Here is a 27,559-nt window from a genome sequence, read left to right as displayed (position 1 = left end):
GTTCTTTCCAGCTAAGCTTTTTCTTGTCTACACCTTCCCAATTCACCCACTGTCCCTGCTTAGCCTGGGCCACTGCCTTTGCACCCCTTAATATTTCCTCCTGTCTACGAACCTGCTCCACGACTAGCTTTCTCTTCTCCTTGGGACCTGCTCTACTCCACACCGGTTTGCCTGGGCCAAGCCCCAAGCCTCCCCGGCCTATTTGGACATTACCCACAATCTCTGTCTGCCTGAGCGTTGCTTCTGCCTCCTGCACTGCGATTCTTGGATTCCACTTTCTCCCCTTGATTAGGTTTGGAACCACCTCACTAACTACCGCATCTTTACTCCCAGATAACAGGAGCTCTGTCCTAACCTTGGTACATTTAAACTCCTCCACTAGACTAGTTACTGGGAGCTGAAGTATGCCTTTCCCATACAGTGCCACTGTGCTTAAACATCTAGGAACACCTAGCCACTTCCTAATGTAAGAGCTAACTAATCTTTCCATTTTTTCTGCAGCAGATATTGGAATCTCATATACAGACAGTGGCCACATCAGCCTGGGAAATAACCCGAACTGCAGACACCACAGTTTCAACTTTCCTGGAAGCCCTGATTTATCTATTTAATCCAGTCCCTCAGCAACATCTTTCCGAAACTGTACTACCTGTTCTCCGTCATTCAAGTCTGCCTTGTACCACCTACCTAGACTCTTTACTGATTTTTCCCTAATTATTGGAATTTCCTCTTCATCTATTACGAACTTCCTATCACTTAACTTCCCTCTGCTTATTGAGATACTTCTAGACTTACTAGGCTTGATTTTCATACTAGCCCACTTTAAGTTTTTATTAAATCTCTCAAGTACTTTTCATACATGGCACTGTTGTAGTTATCAACGTCATGTCATCCATGTAGGCCCTAATTGGTGTAAGGCGCACCCCATCCTGCCGCCTCTATCCACCTACAACTTAGAAGCTCTAATGATTACCTCCATCGCCATTGTGAATGCCAATGGAGAAATCGTGCACCCCGCCATAATGCCTATTTCTAGCCTCTGCCATCCTGTTGTGAAGCCTGCTGTGCTTAAGCACAGCCTAATATCTTGGAAATACAATTTTACTAAATTAACCACTACTCCAGGCACTTTAAAATAATCAAATGCCTCCCAAATAAGGCTATGTGGCACTGAACCAAACGCATTTGCTAAATCCAAAAATATGACATGCAAGTCTCTTTTCTGTGTCTTGGCTGCCTGAATCTGATGCCAAATCATGCTAGTGTGCTCTAAACATCCTGCGAACCCTGGTATTCCTGCCTTCTGTACTGCAGTAACTATTAAGCTATTCCTTTCTAAATAACTAGTTAATCTCCGTGCGACTACGCTAAAGAAGATCTTCCCCTCTACATTTAGGAGAGAGATCATTCGAAACTGACTCAGGTCTGAGGATTCCTTCTCCTTTGGAATAAAAACACCTCCTGCCCTACGCCATGCTCTGGGAATAACCTGTTTCTCCCAAACTATTCTTAATTGCCTCCACAAAAACTTTAGGATATCAGGTGCGCACCTGTACTGTCACACCAGAGGGTGTTTCAGCCTTCTGTGTCAGTTATTGACCTTGCTATTCCTTGCTAACCTGTTATCAGCAGATAGGAAGACACATAAGCGTAGGCACGCGTTGTGTTTCTACCTATTCTCCATCATCTGTAAACTTCTTCTACCATGTGTGTGAATGTGAATCTGTGGTAGCCCCTAGAACCACATGGTAAAAAGTTGTGACATTTGGTACACAGAGTCCAGACACTCCCATAATGCTTTTCACGGTTTTCAAGTTTTATGTCCGTGCCTCAAGCGCTCTAGCGGCACCAACAGGTCAAAGTTGACTTTTGAACCATGCGCCCGATTTTCAGCAATTTTAATTGAATTTCTTGGATCAAGCCAAGTTCAATGCATCGTACGATGTCAATTTCCACCATATTGGATTTTTTTGCTACTTCACTAAATAGGCACAGATGATCTTCAGACCAAACCTCACAAAAGTTATCACATGGATATTTTTGATTTTGCAAAGCCTTCGTCTTTCACAGGCAATTCGAAAATTGCAGTGAAGCATTAGGAGGTAGCTCCAGAAACCTGGTGTCCTTTGGCAATTTGCACTGCAATGCGGAAATTTGCATTTCCCTTTCCCTTATAACTGTTGATGCGTTGCCTTAAAAAGAAATCTGGTCTTTACCAAAACTGACAAAGACGTCCTTCAAACCAAGCCAGATAAAACATATTTGTTGGCTTTTTGATCGTCCGTCAGGGGGGCCGAACAACAAATCAAGTCATATCTCTGCCAACCTTTTTTTTTTTTTAAGTATATTTTTTTGGGCTTTTTTTGCCTTTATTGGACAGTGCAGTGGAGAGAGACAGGAAACGGGGAGGCAGAGAGATGGGGAATGACATGCAGTGAAAGGCCGTCCGATGCGGGATTCGAGCCGGGGCCGACTGCAGCGAGGACTGTAGCCTCTACACATGGGGCCCCATCTCTACCAACGTTTAATCAAATTTCCGTAATCTGGACTCACCGAGCCTTTCTGCAGTTCCTCACAGCTGGGATCAGTCTCCGTTGTCCCTTCAATGATGTCTTGTACTTCTCTAGGTCCAACTCTTCCAGAACCTCCTCTGACATCTGCAGCATGTAGGCCAGAGCTGAGCAGTGGATCTCAGAGAGTTTCTTCTCTGATCTGTTCTCTGACTTCAGGAACTCTTGGATCTCCTGATGAACTGAGTGATCCTTCATCTCCATCAGACAGTGGAAGATGTTGATGCTTCTGTCAGGAGAGATATCCTCTCTGTTCATCTCCTTCAGGTTGTTGATGGCTCTCTGGATGGTTTCTGGACTGTTCTCTGTCTGACCCAGCAGACCTCCTAAGAGTCTCTGGTTGGACTCCAGAGAGAGGCCATGAAGGAAGCGAACAAACAGGTCCAGGTGACCATTTTTACTTTGGAGGGATTTCTCCATGGCTAACCTCAGGAAGTCATCCAGGGCTAAATCAACATGTTGTTTCCCCAGGAAGTTCTTCAGGACCTCCGTCTTCCTGTTGGTGTAACAGTGGAACATGTAGACTGCAGCCAGAAACTCCTGAACGCTCAGATGAACAAAGCAGTAGACTGTTTTCTGGAAGATCACACTCTCTCTTCTGAAGATCTCAGTACAAAGTCCTGAGTACACCGAGGCCTCTGTGACATCAAGACCACACTGCTCCAGGTCTTCTTGGTAGAACATGATGTTTCCTTTCTCCAGATGTTCAAACGCCAGCCTCCCCAGCTTCAGAAGAACTTCCCCGTCAGCCTCCGTCAGCTTCTGTGGACTCGTCTCACGTCCCTCATGGTACTTGTTCTTCTTCCTCTGTGTCTGAACCAGCAGGAAGTGTGAGAACAGGTCAGTCAGGGTCTGGGGCAGCTCTCCTCTCTGGTCTGTGGTCAACATGTGCTCCAGAACTGTAGCAGTGATCCAGCAGAAGACTGGGACTTGACACATGATGTGGAGGCTCCTGGACGTCTTGATGTGTGAGATGATTCTGCTGGACAGCTCTTCATCACTGGATCTCCTCCTGAAGTACTCCTCCTTCTGGGCATCAGTGAAGCCTCGTACTTCTGTTACCCTGTCCACACATGTAGGAGGGATCTGATTGGCCGCCGCAGGTCTGGAAGTTATCCAGACCAGAGCCGAGGGAAGCAGATTCCCCCTGATGAGGTTTGTCAGCAGCACGTTGACTGATGACTCCTGTGTGACATCAGACACAAACTCCCTGCTGTTGAAATCCAGTGACAGTCTGCTTTCATCCAGGCCGTCAAAGATGAACAGAACTTTACAGACAGCGAGCTGCTCTGCTGTGACCTTCTGTAATGTTGGATGGAAAACATGGAGCAGCCTGAGAAGACTGTACTGCTGATCTCTGATCAGGTTCAGCTCCCTGAACGAAAGCAGAACCAGCAGACTGACATCTTGGTTCTCCAAGCCCTCTGCCCAGTCCAGAGAGAACTTCTGCACCGAGAAGGTTTTTCCAACGCCAGCGACGCCGTTGGTCAGAACCACTCTGATGGGTCTCTGCTGGTCAGGTGAGACTTTAGAGACGTCTTCTCTCTGTTGCTCAGGTAAGACTTTAAAGATGTCGTGGCACCTGATTGGAGCGTCATGGAGGGTCTCCATCTTGGAAGTTGTCTCCAGCTGCCTCACCTCATGTTGGGTATTAACCTCTTCACTCTGTCCCTCTGTGATGTGGAGCTCAGTGAAGATCCTGTTGAGGAGGGTTCCACTTCCTGTTCCATCAGTTCCTTCAGTCACATGTTCACATCTGCTCCTCAGACTGATCTTATATTGATCTAAAACCTCCTGCAGACCACTATCTGCTGAAAGAGAAGAGACAATGTCAGACTGAAGAAAGAGAATCTGAGAATCTGATGATTATTTTCATCAGCTGCAGAAAAATTAAAGACAACAAAGAAAAGATTTTAATGTTGTGGTATTTATAATCATCTTAAATGTCGATGCTGTGTGATGTAACAAATGACTCTGTATAAAACAACAGGTCCTGGTTTCAGAATGATGACATCAGCAGACAGATGTTCAGTCTCACTTTGTTCAGTGCTGGTCTGACTGGCTGTCTGCAGTCTAGGTCTTGTTCTGGGTCTTTTTCCACACTGGGGACAGGAGGAGTCTCCTGAAGAACCAGACTGGTCCCAGTATGAGGTGATGCACTTTCTGCAGAACCAGTGTCCACAGCTGGTAGAGACTGGATCCTTCAGGACGTCCTGACACAGAGCACAGCTGGACAGCTGCTCCTCCACAGACACACCTCTCCTCTTCTCTCTGTGAATGTGAATACATTTCTTTTTAAATAAAAAAGCTTCAGTTATTATTCTTAGGGCTGGGTGATATGACTTCAAATCAATATCATGATTATAATCTTGATTACTATTACTGAAGGATTACTTTGGCACTTATTGGTCTCTCTGTTTTTATGAGCCATGCTCTTAATATTCGGCAATGTGATTGTGTTTGTGTTCGACAAGTTGGTTGTGTTATTTTATCTCGTTATCCATGTTGCAGTCACCAATGTCTGGTGGTCGTGACAGTATCAGGGGGTGAGGTGTGTGTCTGTATCATCGTTTCCAAAAGTCTCTGTTTCTGTCAGACCAGACTAAAACACAACCCCCGAGTTTTCAAACTAACATGGGTCCTGCAGCGTTTCCAAAAGTCTTGATTTTAGGGACTTGAAAACTCCGGAGTAGTGTGGACAACTAAAGTAACGTTTGAACTCGTGTCATCCATATCGCCAGCTTCGCTTTGAGTGATGGCGGACTAACGTAACATGGACGGGGTGGAGGCGCGTAAATGAAAACAAGGTTGTATTTTTCTTAAGGGAACAGTTCATCGGCGCATGCGTTGAGGAAAGTATGAACCGACATGAGCAAGATTAAGTCGGTGAGAGGTGCTAACGGTCGGTTTTGATCCTTTTCGGTTAATTGCCCTCATTATTATAACAAAAAGATTTTAACAACACTGTCTAGATAAGTCAATTACAAGTCACTCATTGACTGTTTGCTGAATCCCTCGCAACTGATCATAGCTTAGCAAGTGTAACTAGACATGTCAGGCCAGTGAAGCTTTGAATTTCTCCAGTTGCTGAGGGTGAGTGCACGGGGCTGTAGAAAGAGAGATACTCCTGTTTAAATCGGTGTATGGCCGTGTGTGTTTTATTACCTTTGCAAAACCAAAAACACAAGAGCAAAGTTTAAGAACTGGATTAAACAGTGGGATCATGTTCTCTAGATTTTAACAACAAATCTCGGCTGCCCTGAATCACCACTGTCACTAGATTAATCAGTAGCTCTTATCTGTGGCTTTACTGCCACGGAGGAAATACATACCTGATGTTTGGAAATGAGTCCAGTGTCTCCCAATGTCTTTACTTCCGAGACTGAATCATCTGTCAAACTGCTGAGAATTACTACCGTCTGCTGTCATGGCTCAGTAAGGACGAAGGACTTGTAAACACAACTCGTAGACTCAGGTAAAGCTTTAAACAGTACACCTTTACTTAAAGTTTGCAGACACACACACAGGCTGTTGTAAATTGTGCTGCTCTAATTAAAGCAGTCAACAAGCGTGATGTCACGTGGTGTTATATTTAACGTGCTGCCACGGTTGACACAAAAGACAAATACAATGGTCTACAAGCGACAGCACAGTCAAGTTTAACCCCCAGACGAACTTTCATACTTCAGTAAAACTTAAAAAAAAACCCACAGACTGCCGCACCTGGAAACAGCGGAAAGATACAGAATCGCATCTGAACTGGAAGGAGATGGTGCAGTCCAGGTGAGCTGCCTCATCTATACATGTACGTTTACAAGTTGTTTCAGTTAGCTGAGGACGAACACCGAAACAACGCCGCCGTGAACCTGAGAAAGTCTGTTGAGTACTTTCTCCCGGGGAGAAACGTTTTCACCTCTACGTGCAGCGCTCTGGAGACACTTTTTCTTCAGAGCTAGCTTCAGAGATTTATGTACGTTTTATATCTTCTACTACTCAGCTCATTCTCAGGTTGGAGCTGCAGGCTGTCAACATAAAACACTAACACTGAACTTTTTCTCACAGAAAAGTCTCAGTTCAGCCTTTGACTTTCAACTAAAAGCCAAAACAATTTAGATTTGAAAAGAGCTTAGGGATTGTGTCCTGCACACAGTAGAAACAGTGTCTTACTTTTTCCCTGAGGGTCCTGGTTCATTACTGAAGGCTGGAGGATTGAACTCTTTGGATCGGTCACTCTGCATAGACATACCACCGGATACTGGAGACTCTGATCTCTTCTCTTTCTCCAAATTACTCATCTTCAGTCAGTCCGAGAGGTAAACCTGTAACACTGGAGACAGACACACACAGAATAACCATTATTAGTGGCAGGTTTGTAAACTTCTGAATAAGAGGGGGCAGAAGGAGCACAGATTCAAAGTGGGGCACATTTGAGAAATGAGTAGAATGTGTTAAGACTGAAGCTCAAAGTCCTGGTTCTTAAATTGACATTGTTAATAGTCACACTGTTTCCTGGCATTAATTAATCAAAAGTCATCTCTGTTCCTCAAAGATGACATATATAGAAGTTTTCCATGATAAAATCCCTTCATGGCCTTCAAAGGGCTTGGATGTAACGTGACACCTTTGCCTCATTTAATATTTGCTGAATTATGAATATGCAAATTAGCCCCGCCTCTATCTCCACCCATCCCTCAGCCGCTCACCTGCAGCTGAGACTCTGCACACACCTGTGCTTGTTTTCTGTTTTGTTAGCTGCTGTACACTACACAATGGAAAATGGTGATACAGGAGTAATTCAAACATACATGTGTGAGAAGAGCAAATTGTACACGGTCGGTGTTCAAGTCGATTTATGAGAATGGTAATTGATCTTATGCATCGCTCTCTACAAGGTGGGAAATGTAGCAGTAATGGATAACATGAGCCTGTGGATTGACTACATTATCAAACAAGCTCAGAATAACACGAGGAGAATCTGTGACCAGAACAGGAAATAAAAACTAAACCTCTGATGTCTTTGATTAGAACAATGATCTGGACACTGTTCAATATTTTATGATTATAAATGAACATTTCAGTCAGACTGACTCATCAGACATGAACTACTTCTCTCTGCTCTGACATTACTTTAGTAAGAAACTCAATAATAATTCCTATGCTTATGTAGCAGTATGATATGCTGCTGGGGCTGATTGAATTTAAGTCTGCCGCTCTGCACTTTACCTGGCGCTGTAGCCTATTAACGTAGAGGGCGAGGGAATAAAAGGGGGCCGTGTCCCTCTCTTGTCCTCTCACTTCCTGGCTCGAAGGCCCTCCCGCTTCCCGGCCTTCCGCTTCCTCCTTTGTACTCGAGACGGGTAGGTGCACGGCTGCATTGTTTGCAAGTTGTTTCTTTTAGCTCTTATTAGCCTCTGCATTGAATTGTTTAACTTTGTGTGCGTAGTGGTCCATTGTGGTTAAGGGGATGGTGGCGATTCTCCCTGTTTGCCAAAGACATTAAAAGGACAAGGTATGGACACCTTAGCATTTATGTTTAGTTCCAACCATAGCTGTTAGCCAAGGTGTTAAACACCTCACCTGTCCATTTTTTTTATAGCTGATCCCGAACGCATCACGCACCACAGACGCTCCAGTTAAGTACGGAGCGGTGCCGAGGCTCCTCGTCACTGTCCTCCTCGGAAGGGTTCCTGTTGTTCGGGACCCGTGGCTAACGGTGGATATAAAGTAAGGTCCAGGAACACTGCTGCTTCGCCGACCCGCAGTTTGTGGTGGCTGGGTGCTGTGGATGGCTCTGTTGCCCCGTTAAATAGACTGTCGGTTGTGCATCTTTTCTGCTTCGCTTGCTTCTTGCTTCGCTTGCTGCCGCTGCTACGGTGACGGTTTCTGCAGGCTGCTGCCTGCTCCCCCCGGTCGCCGGTGTCCGGCCCCCCCTTCTGGGCGCCGGGCTTAGCGAGAGCTGCCCCGTCAGGACTGTGTGTGTGTGTGTGTGTGTGTGTGTGTGTGTGTGTGCGCGCGGTTGTTTGTTTGTGAAGGGATGAATGGTCATATTCACTGACTGGCTGTGTGGACGAGTGAGCGTGTGCAGGGGTTAGATGGGACCAGGTATTTTTATGTTTTCTTTGAATGTATTGTTTTGAGTTAATTGGTTGGTCATTTATCAATTAGTTTATTTTTATTGAACGACTGTGTCCATTGGTTACTTTCTTTATTTTTTTCTTTTTTGTTTGTTTGTTTGTTTAGTATCTTGTTTGGTTTGTTTGCTAAATTGTCATTAAGCTAATGGTCTAATTATTGTTTTCTTGTTTCATTGAGTTTCAGTCCTAGACTGGTAATATTGTTTTGTTTTGTTTTTTTGGACAATTGTTAGTTTACATTTTTATAAGGGATTTGTGTTTATGTATCTTGTTGATTAATTGTGTTTTCCCTTCCCTCCATAGTTGCTGCGAGCCGACGGTGGTGGCGGTGTCCTGGGTGGTGGTTCCTCTTTGTGTGTTGTGATTCTGGATTTGGTTGCTTTGCACTTCACCTTTGTGTGTGTCACGTGAGCGTGGGGTGCCTTTTCTTGTTTTGGACTCCTTCCCCCCACATTGTCCCTCACCGTTGGTGAGCCTCAGCTATTGGAGCAGGGTGTTAATTATTAGTTCGGTCGTGAACTACCCCTTTTTAACTTGTGAAACCAACTTCCAATAAACGTGTTCATTATTTTTGCTACCGTGAACCACGTCTCCTGCCCTTCCTTGTATTACTTACCTGTGTGCCTTCCTTTATAGTTATATTTATTTACAATTCCCTGGGTGCAATTCCCAGGGTGGCGTTGTTGGTTTCTTTGTCCTAAATTTAATAATCGTAGTATAACATTCTGAGCCCTCGCATCGCCACACTTATTTACAGTATATCATTAGTCTGACTTAAATCAATCTATTCCAGTTAGTTCACATTTCACCTTGTTGAATTTTGGACTTGTGGATGCCTTTATAACCGGATTTTCCTGCAGGTATCAGCGTTTCCTCTCATATTAAGAACTTTTCTCGTGGTTCTGATGATGTTGCAATAATAAACTCTTCCGCCTTTTTCACATGATCATGTCCGGACCCGGATACGTAAACTCAGGTTAACTTTACCTGTTAATAAACAGCGTCTTATTACATGTTATCCGGGACGGTGTGTTAGGTGTAGCGAAGCCAGATAACGAATATATCTAATATATAGTTTTCGTAGTACAGGTATTGGATGTGTATGTGGGCTTGGTGAGTCCGACTGTCACTAACAGAAACCAGATGTTTCCCGGGTCTCTGAGCCGCCTGTCCACGCGCTCACAGCCCGGTCACTTTAACATGTAACGTGTTGGAAGTAACATGGAAACAACTCACCAGCTTCTTCACTGCCTCGTTCCGCTTGTTCCTGGTCCGTGTTGTGCCGAGTCTCACCTACCGCCCTCGCGGGAGCGCGCACACCAAAGGCTCCGCCTAACTCCCAGCTAATCCATAAATGGGCAAACACCTGATGCTTGCGTGGAGCTGGGACTTCGGTGCATGACGGTTTATTAACTGTTAGTAATGATTCCAGTAAATCATGACGGAAAACCTTCAACATGGACGACGTCTGAAGGTGAGGACTGAGCTTCCTCCTGACTTCTTCACCCAGAAGTCTCCAGAATAAACTGAGATTGGACAGTTTGAACAGAGCCATTAAACCTGAAACAAGTACAAGTCAATGTGTTCGTCTGTCGCTCAGTAGTTTCCGGTTCCTACAGCAGAGATAGGTAAACACCTCACAAACAAACATTTCACCGTCTATAAATAGGTAGGAAGGTTTTCCTGAGTTTTGAATCATTACGTTTCAACATCTGAAGTTTAGAGCTAAAAGTGTTTCTGACAGTGAGTTCAAATAAAACCTGTCAGACTCAGATATGAAACCTTTATTTTGAAGGTCATGTGTGTTGATGACAGAGTACAGAGCTGCAGACCACAGACATGTCTGAATGTTATATCCATAAATGTAAGGTGTTAAAAACTAAACCCTCTTTTTGTACTTTTAAGAAGGAAGCAGAGTCCTGTATCAGAACTTTATCTACTTCATGTACAAGAAAAGCTGTGAAAACCTTCAATTTGTGCTCCAAATTTAAAATATTAATATCATTTTTTAATGTTTTTTGACATATTCTGTACTGTACCACTTTCAGTTTGTATTTGATTGTGTCAAACACTGTATATAAACAGTGGGGCTGTGTATACTTGATTGATGCTCTCACCTGGGTTTGTCTTTACTTCTCTACCTGCAGCAACAACCTTTACAGCAGCAGTCGGTGTCTGTGGACTTTCTCAGCCCTGGGTTTTACCTCTCAGGCTGCACTCAACCTCTGATTGGTGGAGGTTGTTCTGGCTCCATCCAACCACAAAGGAAGACCTGAGACTCTACTGCCTCCTTCACTGTGTTTTCATTGTGATAAAATAAAGTTACATTTGAATTTACAGTGAATTATTATTCTGCTATAAAAACAGGTGAACTAAACATGAGTCAGAGATCAGGCTGTAAGAACAGGAAGTAAACATAAAAGTATAAAAGTGAATATAAACACATTATTTACCATAAAGGATGATTTAAAGTGCAGTTAATTAAAGATGAATTAAACCATGTGACAAACATAGATCTATAAGGATCTGCTCTTTCTTCCTAAATGATGTTCTTTAGGGAAACAACCTGAAAAGAACAATATTAATTGTACAGATAAAATCTCTTCCATCATATAATTCAGCTCTTCCCAGAACCTTCTTATCTTGTCACATTCCCACACACAGTGTAAAAATGTTCCTTTGGACTGTCTACATTTAAAACACAAATCAGGAATGTTACTATTAAATGTGTTCAGCTTTTCTGGGGTAATATATGTGCGCATCAGCCAGTTGTACTGCAAAAGCCTGAGGCGGGAGCTTTTTTACAAGCTCCTTCTCACTCCTCACATGAAATGTCTTCCTGTAAATCCTCTCTCCTCCAAGCTTGGCGTTTTGCTTCAGAGGACTCAAGAGATCCAGATATAAATAAATGATAAAGTCCAGATATTTGCCTTTTCTTTTACAGTCCTTTAACATGTTTTCCTCCAACACGACCAATGATACTTGTTGACTCTACATTATAATTGTAGCGTTAACGCCATAATTTAGAATTTACTCTCGTTGAAATGGGGCACCAGTCCTCCGGGAGGACAACAATGAATTACATCATTGATCAATTTATCAATCTCATATCAGAAGCCATGATTTCTCGATTCAATGGATCTCCAGTCTCTGCGGCAAAAGGACAGCTGGGTGTAAATAAAGCAGTTTATTAACTAAACTACTATCTACAGAGTAAATGCAAGGTGTAATAATCATAAAGATGAAAATAATAATGAAATGAGCAGTGTGATGAGTTGGCGATGGTGGGAGAGGATATGTTATGGCTTTACAGCTAATGATGCTACGTCTATGAATTAGGTTTGATGATTAAATATTGCTATATTTCGACATCAGCCCAGTCATGGGCAGAGTGTTAAGACCGGCCTACTGTGAGTTACGCTGTAGCTGGAGACCCTCGGCTGGAACCCAGGTGGCTGTGGTTGCCGTGGTAACCCTGGAGACGCGGGATCTAGGTGGATTCTCCTGGAGGCCGTGTCCCGTTATCACGATGACGGATTCTGCCGGTGTCTCAGCGGTTCAGCTCTGGTGGAGTTTGCCAGGAGACTTTCTGTCTCGGGAACTCTAGATTTCTGCTCGGCTTCTCTGCAGGAGGTCGTGCAGGTGTGTCTCTGCTGGTTGATGCGAAATAAACTCTAATGCTCTTCACTTTGGTTGGATAACTTTAGAGGAGACTGGCGTTGACGAGATGACTCTAAACTGGCAAAAATCTAAAGTTGTCAAAAAGCTTCAAAGGGGAAACTTGATAATAATTAAAAGTTACAAAATTATTCTGAGGAACTTCTGTTGTTTTCGATCAGTTGGTCTTGACTTGGCTTATAAAATTAAAAGATCGAGCATGAAGACAAAAAGACTGTTTCTTGGAGCACATGGCAAAGAAAGAATAAAGGACGCGGACAAACAATGAAGTGAAAAAATGGCTAAGAGCCGTGACGAAGAGTTTGGACCTACAGAGCTACAGAAGCTATTGAGCTGGGCTTTGAGCGTGATGTGTGAATTGATCACGACTGTTTTATCCCCTGGGGGCTGGCGCACGTTTCAGGGACGTCACTCGTCTTCTCCTGAGTTTCAGCTCTGAGAAGAGAATAATTTCCCATGGAACTTTTGAATAGTTTAATTCTAGAGTTTAGCTATAAACTGGCACATCCGTCTTCCAGCATGACCATAAAACATGACATGAAATAACATACAAACCTAATGGCACTAATAATGACAGACAGGAGTGATACAAGTGTTGATTTCATATTACATCCTTCAAACCAGGAATTAATCATGATACAAGTAGTTAACTGATGAAACAATACAAACATTTCCCAAAGCTAATAGTCTATAAATGTGGATTACACAGCAGTTCTTTAACTGTAATAATAATATGGACATTCTGGATGTCATTTAGTGTGTGTTACCTCGTGTGAAGGATGCTGACAGTACGGTCACATGAAGGACCTTGTCTTAAAGTCTACACATTACATTTCAAACCTGCTATAGGATAGAAGTTTGGGATTAAAGTATATTGCATAGAAACATCTCATGAGGTTGTAGTTTATGACTCTTATCTAGAGAGGTACAGAGGAAGGGAGGTTGTGTGTGTGTGTGTGTGCGCGCTCATGTGTGTGTTTCCTATCAGTTTGATAGTTTGATAGTGGGAAGAGTTAAGGTTAGGGAGTTTTTGTAACTCTGCACGTCTTTACAATGAACTTCCCTAATGGCTTGTGACTGATGCCAGGCCAGGTATGTACGCTATATAATGGACAGCCTGTCTGAAAACACGTCACATGTCTATTTACACACTGACAGAGCTGTTGGTCACAACGTTGATGAAGAGATGGAGGATAACAACAACATGTTCCTCCTACAATAATATCTCCTAAAGTTCAGCTGAAGAACACGAGGCTTCAACCGTCTGAGTCAAACTCATCTTCAGAGTTAAAGTCATTTTACACTGAAAGTCTTTGTGAAGCTCAGACTGTTGAGAGCAACACAAACAGGAAGTGTGTGTTTCAGCACTGAGAGTCATCTCCACTTCTTCTGATTCGTCTGTCAGTCACTGCTGGATGAAGCTCTCTTCTTCACTCTCTGTAGACAGACCACCTCCAGCTGTAGAGAAGAAGAAGAAGAGCAGAGATGATGAATCTCAGAGACTTCAGCAGCTGTCAGTCAGTGATGCAGCAGGGACTTCAGTCCTGTTCAGACCAGATGTGCAGCAGCTGTGTAGCGTAGCCTGCTTCCTCTCAGCTCTCATGTTAACGTGTTGGAGTGAACACTGAGCTGGAAGCTCACAGACCTGAAAATATTCAAACCAAACCTCTGGACAGATGTTAAAGGTCCTACTTGTCTGGACAGAGATCGTCCAATCACAGGCCACGGCTCACACAGTGTGAACTCCTGACTGGTAAAACTGCTCAGAAACACTCATGAGTTATTTTTCCCTCCACTGACATCAGCTTTCCAGGTTCCAGCAGAAACACCTGTCTGATCACAGTTGCCGTGGTGATCGGTGATGAAGACTGGCTTCAGTGTGTTCTCTTCAGGTGGGCTGATGAAGAGCATCAGTCAGAACCAGTCTCCATCATCTCCTCCTGGACCTTCACACAGGAACATTACTGCTCTGAGATCAGTCTGAGATTAGAGCCAGTGACTGTGAGTCTTCATCAGACTGATCTCAGAGCAGTGACAGATCAAACTGTCTCTGTTCATCTGTGAGGCTGTCAGCTGTTATCAGCTTTACTTCCTGTCCACATCAACACAACGACAACAGACGTCTTCACATCAACTCAGACACATGATCACAACAAGCTTCTGGCTGCTCTGATTGGCCGACTGTCCTCTCTCTGTCTTTCTGTCCAATCCTGAAGCCTGTCACCGTTCTCCTCTCACAGCTTCACTGAGAAGGACGAGGTTTACAGGAAACACTGGATCTTTGCTCTGATACTGAGTTTACTACAACACTGCAGGGAGCAGCATGGACTGACTCCACCCCCCCACTGACCTCAGAGTCTCCAGTCGACAGTCTGGACTCTTCACAAGATCAAACAGCTCCTTCAGGTCTGAATCCTGCAGGTCATTGTTGTGACTCAGGTCCAGTTCTCTCAGGTGGGAGGGGTTGGACTTCAGAGCTGAGGCCAGAGAAGAACAGCTGATCTCTGACAAACTGCAGTGCTCCAATCTGAATAAAGAATAAAAGATGTAGATAAAATGATTGACAATGGATCAAATATGTCCTTGTTCTGTTTGAAGGTAAATCAGCTTCAGTTGTGGGATAAAGATATAAGATCTACAACAGTAACAGTCAGTGAACTGACCTCAGAGTCTCCAGTCGACAGTCTGGACTCTCCAGAAAACCACACAGCTCCTTCACTTCTGAATCCTGCAGGTTGTTGAGACTCAGGTCCAGGTGTCTCAGGTGGGAGGGGTTGGACTTCAGAGCTGAGGCCAGAGAAGAACAGCTGATCTCTGACAAACTGCAGTCGATCAATCTAAATAAAGAATAAAAAGTGAGTTTCAGAGACAAAGTTTCTGCTTGGAAGCGTTCAGTGTTTCATCATCTGTTCAGAGCTGAAGAAGGTTTAGAAAGTAGAAGTTTGGTCTAAATAATGATGACTTCTTTAGATTCTTACAGGTTCGTCACCAGGTTGAACAAATAAGGAAAGAGATTAAACAAGAGCAATGGGATAACAATGTACTAAAAGTATTTATGGATGCATATGTTTCAGGCTCAGGCCAAAAAACCATCTCAAGACTCTATAGGGGTTTACAACAAATGAAGGGTAACTCACTGCATGTAAAACAGAAATGGGAGAGGGAAGGAAATCTAGTTTTAAGCGAAGAAGATTGGGAATATTTATGTGAGAAACAATGGAAAATTTCAAATTCAACACTATGGAGAGAGTTTTGTTGGAAAACCCTTATTAGATTTTTTGTCACTCCAGCTCAAAAAAGACACTATTCCAATTCATGTCTATGTTGGAGACAATGCGGATGCCTAGAGGCAAATCATTTTCACATATTTTGGTCTTGTTCAATGTTGTGGACTTTCTGGCAGGAAGTCCACAACATTTTGCAAAAAGTATTTCAGACAGACATTACTTTTGAGTTTGTATCATTATATTTAGGAGTTTTACCATCGGAAAATGTCTCCTCTGATGACAAATACTTATTTCAGATTTCTAAGTGCCGCTTCTAGAAAAGCTATAACAAGGAAGTGGCTAAAATTATAAAAACCTACAGTGGACGAGTGGTTTGACATCATTTATAACATTTTTAAGATGGAAAGAATTACTTTTGCTATAAGACTAAAACAGGGTCTGTTTTTGAAAAGATGGGATAGATGGATTAGATATGTCACTCCGATCCGTCCATCGTTTGTTACCAGGTCTTATATCCATTTTCTTTCTTCATCTATGCTTTTCCTATTCAACCCTTATGCATCAGTATATTGATTTTTTTTTCTATAGTATAACAGATGTGCACCCCAGCATTCGTGTTCTAAGCCTAAGGAGTTAAGTTCTAAATTTTTGTATTATTGATAATTTCATCTTTTGTGTGATGAGGGAGGTCCAATCATCCCTATCTGTATGGTCAGTGGAATCGTGGATGTATTACTGTGCAATTCAGTGATACTTTACAGATGAATGGATGAGACTAGTGAATTGAAATGTGAATGAACATGTAAACCATGAAAATCACAATAAAAACAGAATTGAAAAAAAAAAAAGAAAGGAGGTGGAGCCACCAGCTATTGATTATAGATTATTATTGTCTGACAGATTAAATGTGTTTCTGTTGTTGTTTTAAAAAGTCATGAGGTGAAATCTGAAGAGAAACAGTCACTGGACTAAAACCAGAGAAGAAGAAAACAGACTTCACCATGAAGATCCTCAGTGTGGATCAGTATAATATCAGCCTCATGTCTGCAGGTTAGAGTCAACACAACTTTCACATCACATTCATCTCAGCACAGAAATAAAACATGGAGTCTGACCTCAGAGTCTCCAGTCGACAGTCTGGACTCTCCAGAAAACCACACAGACCCTTCACTCCTGAATCCTGCAGCTTGTTTTTGCTCAGGTCCAGTTCTCTCAGGTGGGAGGGGTTGGACTTCAGAGCTGAGGTCAGAGAAGAACAGCTGATCTCTGACAACCTGCAGTCGATCAATCTGAATAAAGAATAAAAGTAGATAAAATGATTGATAATGGATCAGATATGTCCTAATCAATGATCTCTGTCTAAAATGAGCAGAGGGACTTTGTCCTTCTGTTATTGTGGATCATCATCATGTCAGCCTTCTACACACATCATCCACATGTCAGCACAACATTCATACACCTCTTCATGTCAACACAGATTCATCAGCTGCTGCTGACCTCAGAACAGTCTGTCAATACAGAATCAATATCTGATCAGACATGTTGGACAAACAAGAACACACACAAACTGAAGAATCATTCTCAGTCAGAGAAGAACAACTGGAAACATGAGACAACAAATATTTAAAATGTCGTTCATTCATTGAATCAAAGTGAATGATTCAAGTTCTGTGTGAAGGTAAATCAGCTTCAGTTGTGGGATAAAGATATAAGATCTACAACAGTAACAGTCAGTGAACTGACCTCAGAGTCTCCAGTCGACAGTCTGGACTCTCCAGAAAACCACACAGACCCTTCACTCCTGAATCCTGCAGCTTGTTGTTGCTCAGGTCCAGTTCTCTCAGATGGGAGGGGTTGGACTTCAGAGCTGAGGCCAGAGAAGAACAGCTGATCTCTGACAAACTGCAGCTCCTCAACCTGAATAAAGAATAAAAAGTGAGTTTCCAGAGACAAAGTTGCTGCTTGGAAGCGTTCAGTGTTTCATCATCTGTTCAGAGCTGAAGAAGCTTTAGAAAGTAGAAGTTTAGAAAATGAAAGTCGAATACCTGAACCAACAGGATGCAGGTTCAAACAGTCAAATACAAAGAGTGAAAACAGCTCTCATTAATACGACTGAAATGGATCAAAGCCTAAAGATCCAGGACAAATGTCTTGATTGGTTCTGGTCTCAGGAAATCCAAAACTAAACACATTAGAGTTACATGTGTACCGTGAACTAGATGGCGGCGGGTTAAGGACTCTCCAATCACTAACATGTAAAGTTGCAAAACTAAAACCAGATGTTGGCGTTGAAGTATTTCAAAGGCGCAGGTCGCGTGCAGACCTGGAGAAGACCCCCTACATGATGATGACGGCATTGAAGGTGACCCGCCGCCAAGCCTCGACAATTTCTTTGCAGAAATTGCTAAAATGAACACCACATTGCTGGGAGTGGCGACAGGTGTCACAACTATTAAGCAGACTACAACGGAGCTGAAAACCACAGTAACGGTGATGCAGGAGGGATTGGCGGAAGCTGAAACAAGCATTACGGGCCTCGAGGAGGCAGCTACTCACGGGCGAAGATAAGAGAGGCAAGCTAACGGATGTTATGTGGAACCTCATTCAAGCTCTGGAAAATCACATTAAAAGCTCCAGTCAGTGAACTGACCTCAGAGTCTCCAGTCTACAGTTTGGACTCTCCAGTCCAGCAGACAGAAGCTTCACTCCTGAATCCTGCAGGTCGTTGTAGTTCAGGTCCAGTTCTCTCAGATGGGAGGGGTTGGACTTCAGAGCTGAGGCCACGACTTCACAGTGAGTCTCTGAGAGTCGACAGTTAACAAGTCTGTGATGAGAGAAAATATAAGATTTGTTAGAATAAAATCAGATTGAATTAGTAATAAAAATACAGTGGATGCATATGATGACACAACATGATGATGTGATGAACATCTGCTCTTCACATCTGGGGTTCAGCTCATCTTCTCTCACTGTGTTTGACATGAAACAATAATCCTCATCACTCTCTCAGACCTGCAGAGTTTTGATGTGCTCAACATTTCCTGATACGACTCCTCTACAGCAACAAGAGAGAAAACACCTGTGACTTTCTGTCTCATTTAACACAATATATGGAAAGACTTTAAAGCTCCACCATGACACTGAAAAGACTGTTCAACAATCAATAAATCACACTCTTGATCAGTTCAATACACTCAGGGTTAAATCTCCACTCTTGGTCTGGTGTGACCAGTAGTTTATGGAGGCTCATGTTAATGTGTGTGAACTTTAAATAGATGATGTTGGTAAATGACAGGACTGAGTCACTTCACTGATGATGACTGAACCATTATCCCATCAGGGTTTGTTGTCACCACAGCTGCTGCTGTTCAGAGAAACTCACACTCACTGTGGAGAATTAAACAGTGGAAAGTAGCAGCTTTAATTAGAGCAGACTGTTTTTGTGTCATGTGATTTAAAGGGGGGGAGGCTCCCCCGAACATCCTCCATGCTCATCATGACTTCAGTCATCTCTGGAAAATGATTCAGGTCTTAGACAAACTTCACTAAACACCTGCTAGAACCTGCTCATCAGAACTTTACTGTGTCTGTGCTTCACTTCTTTCTAACTCTTCAGACTCAGGTGAGCTCACCTGAGGACATTTATCAGACTGCACACAGCTCCCTCCGGAGACACTAAAGGTTCATGTGCAGTCGTACTAACAAACACCTGGAAACACCTGGAAACACACTGAGGTGTAAGATCAGTGGAGTCCTGCTTTAATTTGTTTCATCAGGTTTGAATAAAACCAAAAGTCAAAACAACACAGAACAAATAAATGAAGCATCTAATAATTAATACAAATAAACAAAATAACTGTTTTAATTCATTTAACAGCAACAATCACAACCAACAGAAGAATCTACATGTTGGAGCTCACAGCTTTTACAACACCTCCAGAAAAAAACACAACTTCATGAGAAGAAATGAAAACTGTGATTATCTGAATTTGATTCAACCACTAATCTAATCCACTGATCAATAATTATAATGATCATGTCTGGACTCACCGAGCCTTTCTGCAGTTCCTCACAGCTGGGATCAGTCTCCGTCGTCCCTCCTCTGATGTGTTGTATTTCTTCAGGTCGAACTCCTCCAGAACCTCCTCTGACATCTGCAGCATGTAGGCCAGAGCTGAGCACTGGATCTCAGAGAGTCTCTTCTTTGATCTGTTCTTTGACTTCAGGAACTCTTGGATCTTCTGATGAACTGAGTGATCCTTCATCTCCGTCAGACAGTGGAAGATGTTGATGCTTCTGTCAGGAGAGATATCATCTCTGTTCATCTCCTTCAGGTTGTTGATGGCTCTCTGGATGGTTCCTGGACTGTTCTCTCTCTGACCCAGCAGACCTCCTAAGAGTCTCTGGTTGGACTCCAGAGAGAGGCCATGAAGGAAGCGGACAAACAGGTCCAGGTGACCGTTTTTACTTTGGAGGGATTTCTCCATGGCTAACCTTAGGAAGACATCCAGGGTTAAATCAACATGTTTCCCCAGGAAGTTCTGCAGGACCTTTCTCTTCCTGTTGGTGTAACAGTGGAACATGTAGACTGCAGCCAGAAACTCCTGAACGCTCAGATGAACAAAGCAGTAGACTGTTTTCTGGAAGATCACACTCTCTCTTCTGAAGATCTCAGTACAAAGTCCTGAGTACACCGAGGCCTCTGTGACATCAAGACCACACTGCTCCAGGTCTTCTTGGTAGAACATGATGTTTCCTTTCTCCAGATGTTCAAACGCCAGCCTCCCCAGCTTCAGAAGAACTTCCCCGTCAGCCTCCGTCAGCTCCTGTGGACTCGTCTCACGTCCCTCATGGTACTTGTTCTTCTTCCTCTGTGTCTGAACCAGCAGGAAGTGTGAGAACAGGTCAGTCAGGGTCTGGGGCAGCTCTCCTCTCTGGTCTGTGGTCAACATGTGCTCCAGAACTGTAGCAGTGATCCAGCCGAAGACTGGGACTTGACACATGATGTGGAGGCTCCTGGACGTCTTGATGTGTGAGATGATTCTGCTGGACAGCTCTTCATCACTGGATCTCCTCCTGAAGTACTCCTCCTTCTGGGCGTCAGTGAAGCCTCGTACTTCTGTTACCCTGTCCACACATGTAGGAGGGATCTGATTGGCCGCCGCAGGTCTGGAAGTTATCCAGACGAGAGCCGAGGGAAGCAGATTCCCCCTGATGAGGTTTGTCAGCAGCACGTTGACTGATGACTCCTGTGTGACATCACACACAGACTTCCTGTTGTTGAAATCCAGTGACAGTCTGCTTTCATCCAGGCCGTCAAAGATGAACAGAACTTTACAGACAGCGAGCTGCTCTGCTGTGACCTTCTGTAATGTTGGATGGAAAACATGGAGCAGCCTGAGAAGACTGTACTGCTGATCTCTGATCAGGTTCAGCTCCCTGAACGAAAGCAGAACCAGCAGACTGACATCTTGGTTCTCCAAGCCCTCTGCCCAGTCCAGAGAGAACTTCTGCACCGAGAAGGTTTTTCCAATGCCAGCGACGCCGTTGGTCAGAACCACTCTGATGGGTCTCTGTTGGTCAGGTGAGACTTTAGAGACGTCTTCTCTCTGTTGGACAGGTGAGACTTTAGAGACGTCTTCTCTCTGTTGGTCAGGTGAGACTTTAGAGACGTCTTCTCTCTGTTGGTCAGGTGAGACTTTAGAGACGTCTTCTCTCTGTTGGTCAGGTAAGACTTTAGAGACGTCTTCTATCTGTTGGTAAGGTGAGACTTTAGAGACGTCTTCTCTCTTACGTACAGGTAAGACTTTAGAGACGTCTTCTCTCTGTTGGACAGGTAAGACTTTAAAGATGTCGTGGCACCTGATTGGAGCATCATGGAGGGTCTTCTTCTTGGAAGTTGTCTCCAGCTGCCTCACCTCATGTTGGGCATTAACCTCTTCACTCTGTCCCTCTGTGATGTGGAGCTCAGTGTAGATCCTGTTGAGGAGGGTTCCACTTCCTGTTCCATCGGTTCCTTCAGTCACATGTTCACATCTGCTCCTCAGACTGATCTTATGTTGATGTAAAACCTCCTGCAGACCACTATCTGCTGAAAGAGAAGAGACAACATCAGACTGAAGAAAGACAATCTGAGAATCTGATGATTATTTTCATCAGCTGCAGAAAAACTAAAGACAACAAAGAAAAGATTTTAATGTTGTGGTATTTATAATCATCTTAAATGTCGATGCTGTGTGATGTAACAAATGACTCTGTATAAAACAACAGGTCCTGGTTTCAGAATGATGACATCATCATACAGATGTTCAGTCTCACTTTGTTCAGTGCTGGTCTGACTGGCTGTCTGCAGTCTAGGTCTTGTTCTGGGTCTTTGTCCACACTGGGGACAGGAGGAGTCTCCTGAAGAACCAGACTGGTCCCAGTATGAGGTGAAGCACTTTCTGCAGAACCAGTGTCCACAGCTGGTAGAGACTGGATCCTTCAGGACGTCCTGACACAGAGCACAGCTGGACAGCTGCTCCTCCACAGAGACACCTCTCCTCTTCCTCTCTCTGTGAAGACATTTCTTTATCACTAACATGTCACAGTCACAGGTCGACATCTGTGTTCTGATTGGTTGCCAACCTCAAGAGGGCGTGGCTTCAGTAACATGAGCCGGCCTGAGGGCAGAGACCAGAGGAGGAGAGAGAGAGAGAAAGTAGAGGAAGACGAGTGGAGAGCTGAATGAAGACCTGGTCCTTTTCAAAATAAAAGTGTCTCTGTATCTGCTGCTTGAATCTTTACTGTGACTTCAGCTTCAAGGCTCAGACATGTAAATCATTAAAGTGTCACCTCCAACATGGAGACACTGTGTTTCTTCTCTGTCCTTCTGTTCACTGACAGGTCTACAGACAGGTGGAGCACACACAGCTGTTGATATGAAATCAGCTGATTGTGGGCGTGTCTGAATCCATCTATGGGAACTGTGGAGGTGGCGATCAGGCTCGTGTTGGTGCACCAACTCTCACACTGACTGAGGTTGATGAAACAGTAACATGAGGACGAACTGTTGGGTCTCTGTAAATAATATTAGAAAGAGAAGGTCTAGACCTGCTCTATTTGGAAACTGCCTTGAGATAACTTCTGTTGTGAATTGGTGCTATAAGAAGAAAAGAAAGAAAGAAAAGAGAAAGAAACACTCTGCTTTATAGATCTGATGAAAAGAGTGTGTGTGCATGTTTCTGTCTCTGAGGTTTGTTTGTGAACCTACACAGAGTTTTATGGATGGTTCCTGGTTTCTCCCTGTTTCCTTCACATATATCTAATAACTGAATCATCTTCAGCTCAGTTTACAGTAGAAACAGTCTCTTACTGTGAGTCTGAGGGTCCAGGTTCAGTACTGAAGTCTGGAGGGTCATGTTTGGACCAGTCACTCTTCATAGACGGACAGATGGATCCTGGAGACTCTGCTCTGTCCTCCTCTTCCTCCACACAAACACTCATCTTCAGGACTTCAGTCAGTCTGAGAGGGAAACCAGTAACACTGACTGAGAGATGAGACACACTCACACACACACACACACACACACACTAACAGAGTGTACAGTATAATAAACCTGGTCAGCTTTCATGTGTATTATTCAGCTCATTACAGCGTCGAGTCAAACTGTTGATTGTGACGCAGTGAACAGGAAGTACCACACCTCATGTTGTTCCCTCCTCTCCTCTCAGTGTCTTTGTGGACAGAAGTTCACTGTGACTCTTCTTCCCTCCACAGTCCACAGGGACAAACTGACTCTGAGACTTTGACAGTAAAATAATAATAATAATGTTTAAACACTCACCTGCCTCAGTCTTCAGTTTCCTTCCTTCTGCTCCGACAGTTAAAATGGCATCTGGACTCTGAACACTTTCACTTTCATCTGCTCCTCCTCTCTGCAGTTACAGGAAATCACATGATTATGTCTGTGTGTGTGTGTGTGTGTGTGTGTGTGTGTGTGTGTGTGTGTGTGTGCTGTTCAAGATACAACTTGTTTAAATAAGTTTTCATTTCAAAATCTGTTTGTTAAAATTACAACTAATGTGCTTTTTATTTGATTTAATGTCTTTTACAGACCATATATATAATAAAGAATATAAATAAAGTTTATGATCATTGTTGTAGGAAAAGGAAACCAAGCTAAATGCTGATCTACTTCTCATCACCTCCTGTTGTTGTTATAGATCATAACTCAGTCCATCCTGCTGGACTGTGCCTCCTCCATCAAAACCCAACTGACCAACATCACATATAAAAACCATCAGCCTCCCTCCACCTGACCTAACAACATGAACCACAGACATGCCTTGAACACATAAACAACACTGATCACCTCCCTGACCCACACTCCACTTAAATCCACCTGGACAGAGACAGAGGAGAAGAGTTCTGTTCTGCCACAGCAGCCCTGAACAAACAAACTGCAAACCTCAGTGACACTTCTGTATCCACCTGAACATATGTGTGTGAGTGCACACAGTCTACACAAATACACACACTCAGCTGATTTACCTGATCTCCAGGTAGAGAGAGAGGGAGCAGGACTGAGAGGGAGGAAACATTCAGAGTGTCCAGACACAGTTCAGATTCAGGACCAGCGTTTATCCAAAATGATCCATTTATTTTTCTGCTGGGCTGCAGAGGGAAGAGGAGTCAGATATTCTTTGATTTTGAAACAGCAGACAAAACAGTATATTGACAGGAAAAAGCCCTGGGAGCCCCCCAATGCCCTGCCAATGCTTTACTGCCAGAGAAAAACTCTGCTTGGACATTATGTTATTTAGCCATTCATTTAAATCAATGAACTTTATTGTATGAAAAAAGTCCCTCAGCTAATGGTCGTAACAGTAAAATTAACTTATGGTTGAAATAGTTAGCTAAGAGTAAGTTATGGTTGAAATAGGTAAAGAACTGGTAACCTACCCGCCACAGGGTCTCTGCTCCATATTGGTGTGGAGGTGAAGTGGAGATGAGGGTGGTGCAGTTGAACAGGTGTCTGTGGCTCTGTGTCTCTGTTTCATGCTGATATTCTGCTGAACTGTCAGAAACTGCTGCCGTTACTGTCCTCCTGGCTTTTTTTCGTCTTTCTCCTTCATACTCCACTGCTCCAACATGTGGTTTCCATGAGGTATTAAGAAACGTCCTTCTCATCCAGCTACATGACGTCACCCATAGGTTTCTGAGGAGCACTTTTGAAGCTGAGTAGCGGCTCCACCGTCGCCATTTTAGCAGAGCATAACTCCCGCCTAATCCAGAAGTGGGCAAAGATGTGGGGCGTGTGTGGAGCCGAGACTTCGGTTCATGGCGGTTTATTTATGAAACTGTCACATCTTACTTACCACTTTCCCCTTGTTCAGAGCTGGTTCAGTGCTCTGCCTAGCTGCACTTACCCCTCGCGGGAGCGCGCACACCAAAAGCGGGAAACTCCTGTCCTGTTGAAATACGTCTCATCTTCTTTATCTGGTTCAAGGTTAAAATACTATTTTAGCTAACTGTTTATTGAGGCTGAGGTGTCTACATCTCCTCCTCCACCACCCTTAGCTCTTCAACCAACTCAGTTCATTTTAAATAAGCTGTTGGCCATTAGCCTTGTAGTGACAGAGTCTCTAACAACCATTTACAACCGGAGGCTGACATCAGAGAAACAGTTTGATTCATTTCTGACTTAAGGACTTACAATTTGCTATTTATAAACATTAGTGATACCAACGCTTTGCAGTTTATCAGCTTTATAACTGCAGTGTAGCTGTTTGTTTATTTGTTTTTTTAATGTAGCTACGTGAACATGCTAACGTTTATTTCAGCTAGCTTAAGTTGTATTTGAGTCTGCCCAGCTCCTCACCTTTTACACGTCCAAATTCGGCTGTAACATCCAGAGCATCTTCACATTTCTTTGGTCATAAATTTCTCCTTTACTTCTCTGCTCCTTTCATTTTCTCTTTTTCCTGAGGCTTTTCTTTTTAGATTAGTTCTTGTTGGTGACTCAGGATTTTGGCTTGTTAGCTGGTCAGTTCGCGGTTCTCAGTGTTCTGCACATCTGATTGGCCAAGCGCGTCCGACCGCATCATTGTGCAGCATTTTCAACATCCGGTTTTTGTATTTCTTCCTCTAATTGTATTTGTTTAATATTGTTCATATTCTTTTGTGAGGACTGCTAAGATATGACACCCCCCCCCCCTTATATATGCTTTAAATGTTTCCCATAAAAGAACTAGCGATACATCATTTTCATCGTTTGTTTCGAAAAAGAAACTGATCTGTGTCTCCAAGTTCTCACAACATTTTCCCCTCATTGGGGATCGAACCTCCAGGGTTGGCGTGAATTAAAGTCACCTCCAATTAGTATAGTTTGAAGTAGAAAAATCAGGGATTAAACTAAGAATTTTCCTAAAAAACTCTGGGTCGTCCCGGTTAGGCCACTTTATTTGAGTCCGTAATAACTTTTTATCTTCTTCGGTGGCAGAAACTTTGCGTTGGTTTTGTAAAAAAATGAAGTTTTAAAATGAAATTTGGTAGCGCTACAAGCGACAGCGCCCTCCTTAGGTTATAGTTAAATGTATGAAATCCTCACTGTCGAGACATCGCGGCCAAACTCAAAGCTCTCCAGAAATGAAGTCAGTGTGAATATCTTCATTTGGCAAAGGTTGCTTTTATTACCTGCCGAAGAAGCGCGCCCCCTCCCGTCTCAGACCAGGTGGTGCATGTATGAAATTCTGTCACAAAATGTCCTCACCTGGCTGTTTGCTCTTCACAACCATTTCAGAATTTATAACCCTGAGTTCAGTTTTTTCAGAACTAACAATCTGAAAAGTTTTCAAACTGATAAATTATCCCTTCTTATATATATATATATATATATATATACACACACACACACACACACACACACACACACACACACACACACACACACACACACACACACACAGATATATCTATATACTTTGTTAAGAGTGTAGCTGCAGGTTCTGAGGAACCAGGTGTAAACCTACCACTATAGTGACATATTCAATAATACAAAGGCAGGAAACTTGACCACGACAGTGATATAACACAATCTTTCACTTTAACATTATAACATTATACAGGGTTGCTAACAAATTCTAATCTCTCTCAAATCTCATGTCAAATAAGATGACCTCCTTCACTCCACTCCTACATGAAGAAGTATAATTATATATATTAAATAGTTTAATTAAGTGTGTAATTTCTAGGCATACAGTCTGAACATCAGGCTTCTTTTCCAGACTCCAGAGCACAGATTGGATGTATTACAACAGTCCTTGATTTCAGGTAAAGTTATTACTATTAATTCCTTTATAATGTTACAGCTACAGCAGCTGCTGGTGCCATGAGAACAGCTGCTACTAGAACCTATGTGTAAAATAAACAGGTGCATTAGAATTATTTGTTTTCTTCATCCAGAGTTTGTACTTTGCTGAAGTTGTTAGACTTTGAAGATGCCTTGTGAGTATACAGCTGTATGTCATCAGCACATCTGCAGAGGACCAAGGTAGCTTCCCTGAGCAACAGCTAAAGCTAACTCATATTCCCCAGACTCCAAGACTCTACCAACCATCTGGATAAATAAATAAATACATACATAAAAATCATTTTCCAACCCTTTTCCCACATCATGACTGTGGCTGTGTCTGAAATAACCGCCTTGTTCCAACATTCACTACTCCCTCTATATAACAGACGTTCAACACTTCATCTATAGTGAGCTATAGTGAGCTGTAGAGTCAGATGACTGTAAGTGGTGTAAATGCCAAAAACACAACTGTTTTCGTTCCAGTGTGGAGTTTTTGAGGTCACTGTGTAGAGGACGAATGATATGACGGACTCTAGATGTCGTTCAATATGTAATGAATAGGGAGTAAACTCAGACACAGCCCCCCCATCAAAACAAAGATGGCAGCTGTACAT

General features: G+C 43.2%; 2 protein-coding genes and 1 long non-coding RNA gene across 9 annotated transcripts in view; 1 reads left to right on the top strand and 2 right to left on the bottom strand.

The window, feature by feature from the left end:
- The window catches only part of LOC130180308 (NACHT, LRR and PYD domains-containing protein 14-like), a 99,990-nt gene extending 89,953 nt beyond the window's left edge, over nucleotides 1-10,037 (bottom strand). For 4 of the 6 annotated variants that reach the window (XM_056393785.1, XM_056393780.1, XM_056393783.1 and 1 more), the window contains exons 1-4: nucleotides 9,941-10,037; nucleotides 6,738-6,897; nucleotides 4,609-4,841; nucleotides 2,554-4,381 (exon numbers count right to left, since the gene is read on the bottom strand). In XM_056393785.1, the coding sequence (XP_056249760.1) occupies nucleotides 2,554-4,381; nucleotides 4,609-4,841; nucleotides 6,738-6,865 (2,189 nt within the window). In that variant the 5' untranslated portion in view covers nucleotides 6,866-6,897; nucleotides 9,941-10,037. Of the gene's footprint in view, nucleotides 1-2,553; nucleotides 4,382-4,608; nucleotides 4,842-6,737; nucleotides 6,898-7,793; nucleotides 7,893-9,940 lie in introns of those variants that run through there. The other 2 variants (XM_056393782.1, XM_056393781.1) reach the window with 2 other exon arrangements.
- A 157-nt stretch (nucleotides 10,038-10,194) lies between these two features.
- On the top strand, nucleotides 10,195-11,041 carry LOC130180317 (uncharacterized). Its single transcript, XR_008829388.1, has 2 exons — nucleotides 10,195-10,332; nucleotides 10,852-11,041. It is a non-coding gene; the product is annotated as an uncharacterized LOC130180317 (long non-coding RNA).
- Nucleotides 11,042-12,841: 1,800 nt separating this feature from the next.
- Nucleotides 12,842-25,899, bottom strand: LOC130180310 (protein NLRC3-like). 2 transcript variants are annotated; one of them, XM_056393798.1, is made up of 14 exons: nucleotides 25,473-25,899; nucleotides 24,970-25,090; nucleotides 24,554-24,876; nucleotides 24,143-24,265; nucleotides 23,436-23,526; nucleotides 22,964-23,138; nucleotides 21,928-22,163; nucleotides 19,660-21,700; nucleotides 18,260-18,433; nucleotides 17,353-17,526; nucleotides 16,725-16,898; nucleotides 15,046-15,219; nucleotides 14,733-14,909; nucleotides 12,842-13,840 (listed from the first exon to the last, which is right to left on the bottom strand). In XM_056393798.1, exons 3-14 carry the CDS (start codon nucleotides 24,779-24,781, stop codon nucleotides 13,813-13,815), a joined length of 3,795 nt encoding a protein of 1,264 aa, XP_056249773.1. In that variant the 5' UTR covers nucleotides 24,782-24,876; nucleotides 24,970-25,090; nucleotides 25,473-25,899; the 3' UTR covers nucleotides 12,842-13,812. The 2 variants fall into 2 exon arrangements, with proteins under 2 accessions (XP_056249773.1, XP_056249774.1); XM_056393799.1 differs by lacking the exons at nucleotides 24,143-24,265; nucleotides 24,554-24,876; nucleotides 24,970-25,090; nucleotides 25,473-25,899 and having other exon boundaries at nucleotides 22,964-23,113; nucleotides 23,436-23,533.
- Between the last annotated feature and the right edge of the window lie 1,660 nt (nucleotides 25,900-27,559).

The sequence above is a fragment of the Seriola aureovittata genome, chromosome 13, assembly GCF_021018895.1.
Source record: "Seriola aureovittata isolate HTS-2021-v1 ecotype China chromosome 13, ASM2101889v1, whole genome shotgun sequence".
NCBI classification, from domain to species: Eukaryota; Metazoa; Chordata; class Actinopteri; order Carangiformes; family Carangidae; genus Seriola; species Seriola aureovittata.
The sequence above is the reverse complement of the archived record's forward strand: the minus strand, read 5'-3'. Positions and strand labels throughout refer to the sequence as shown.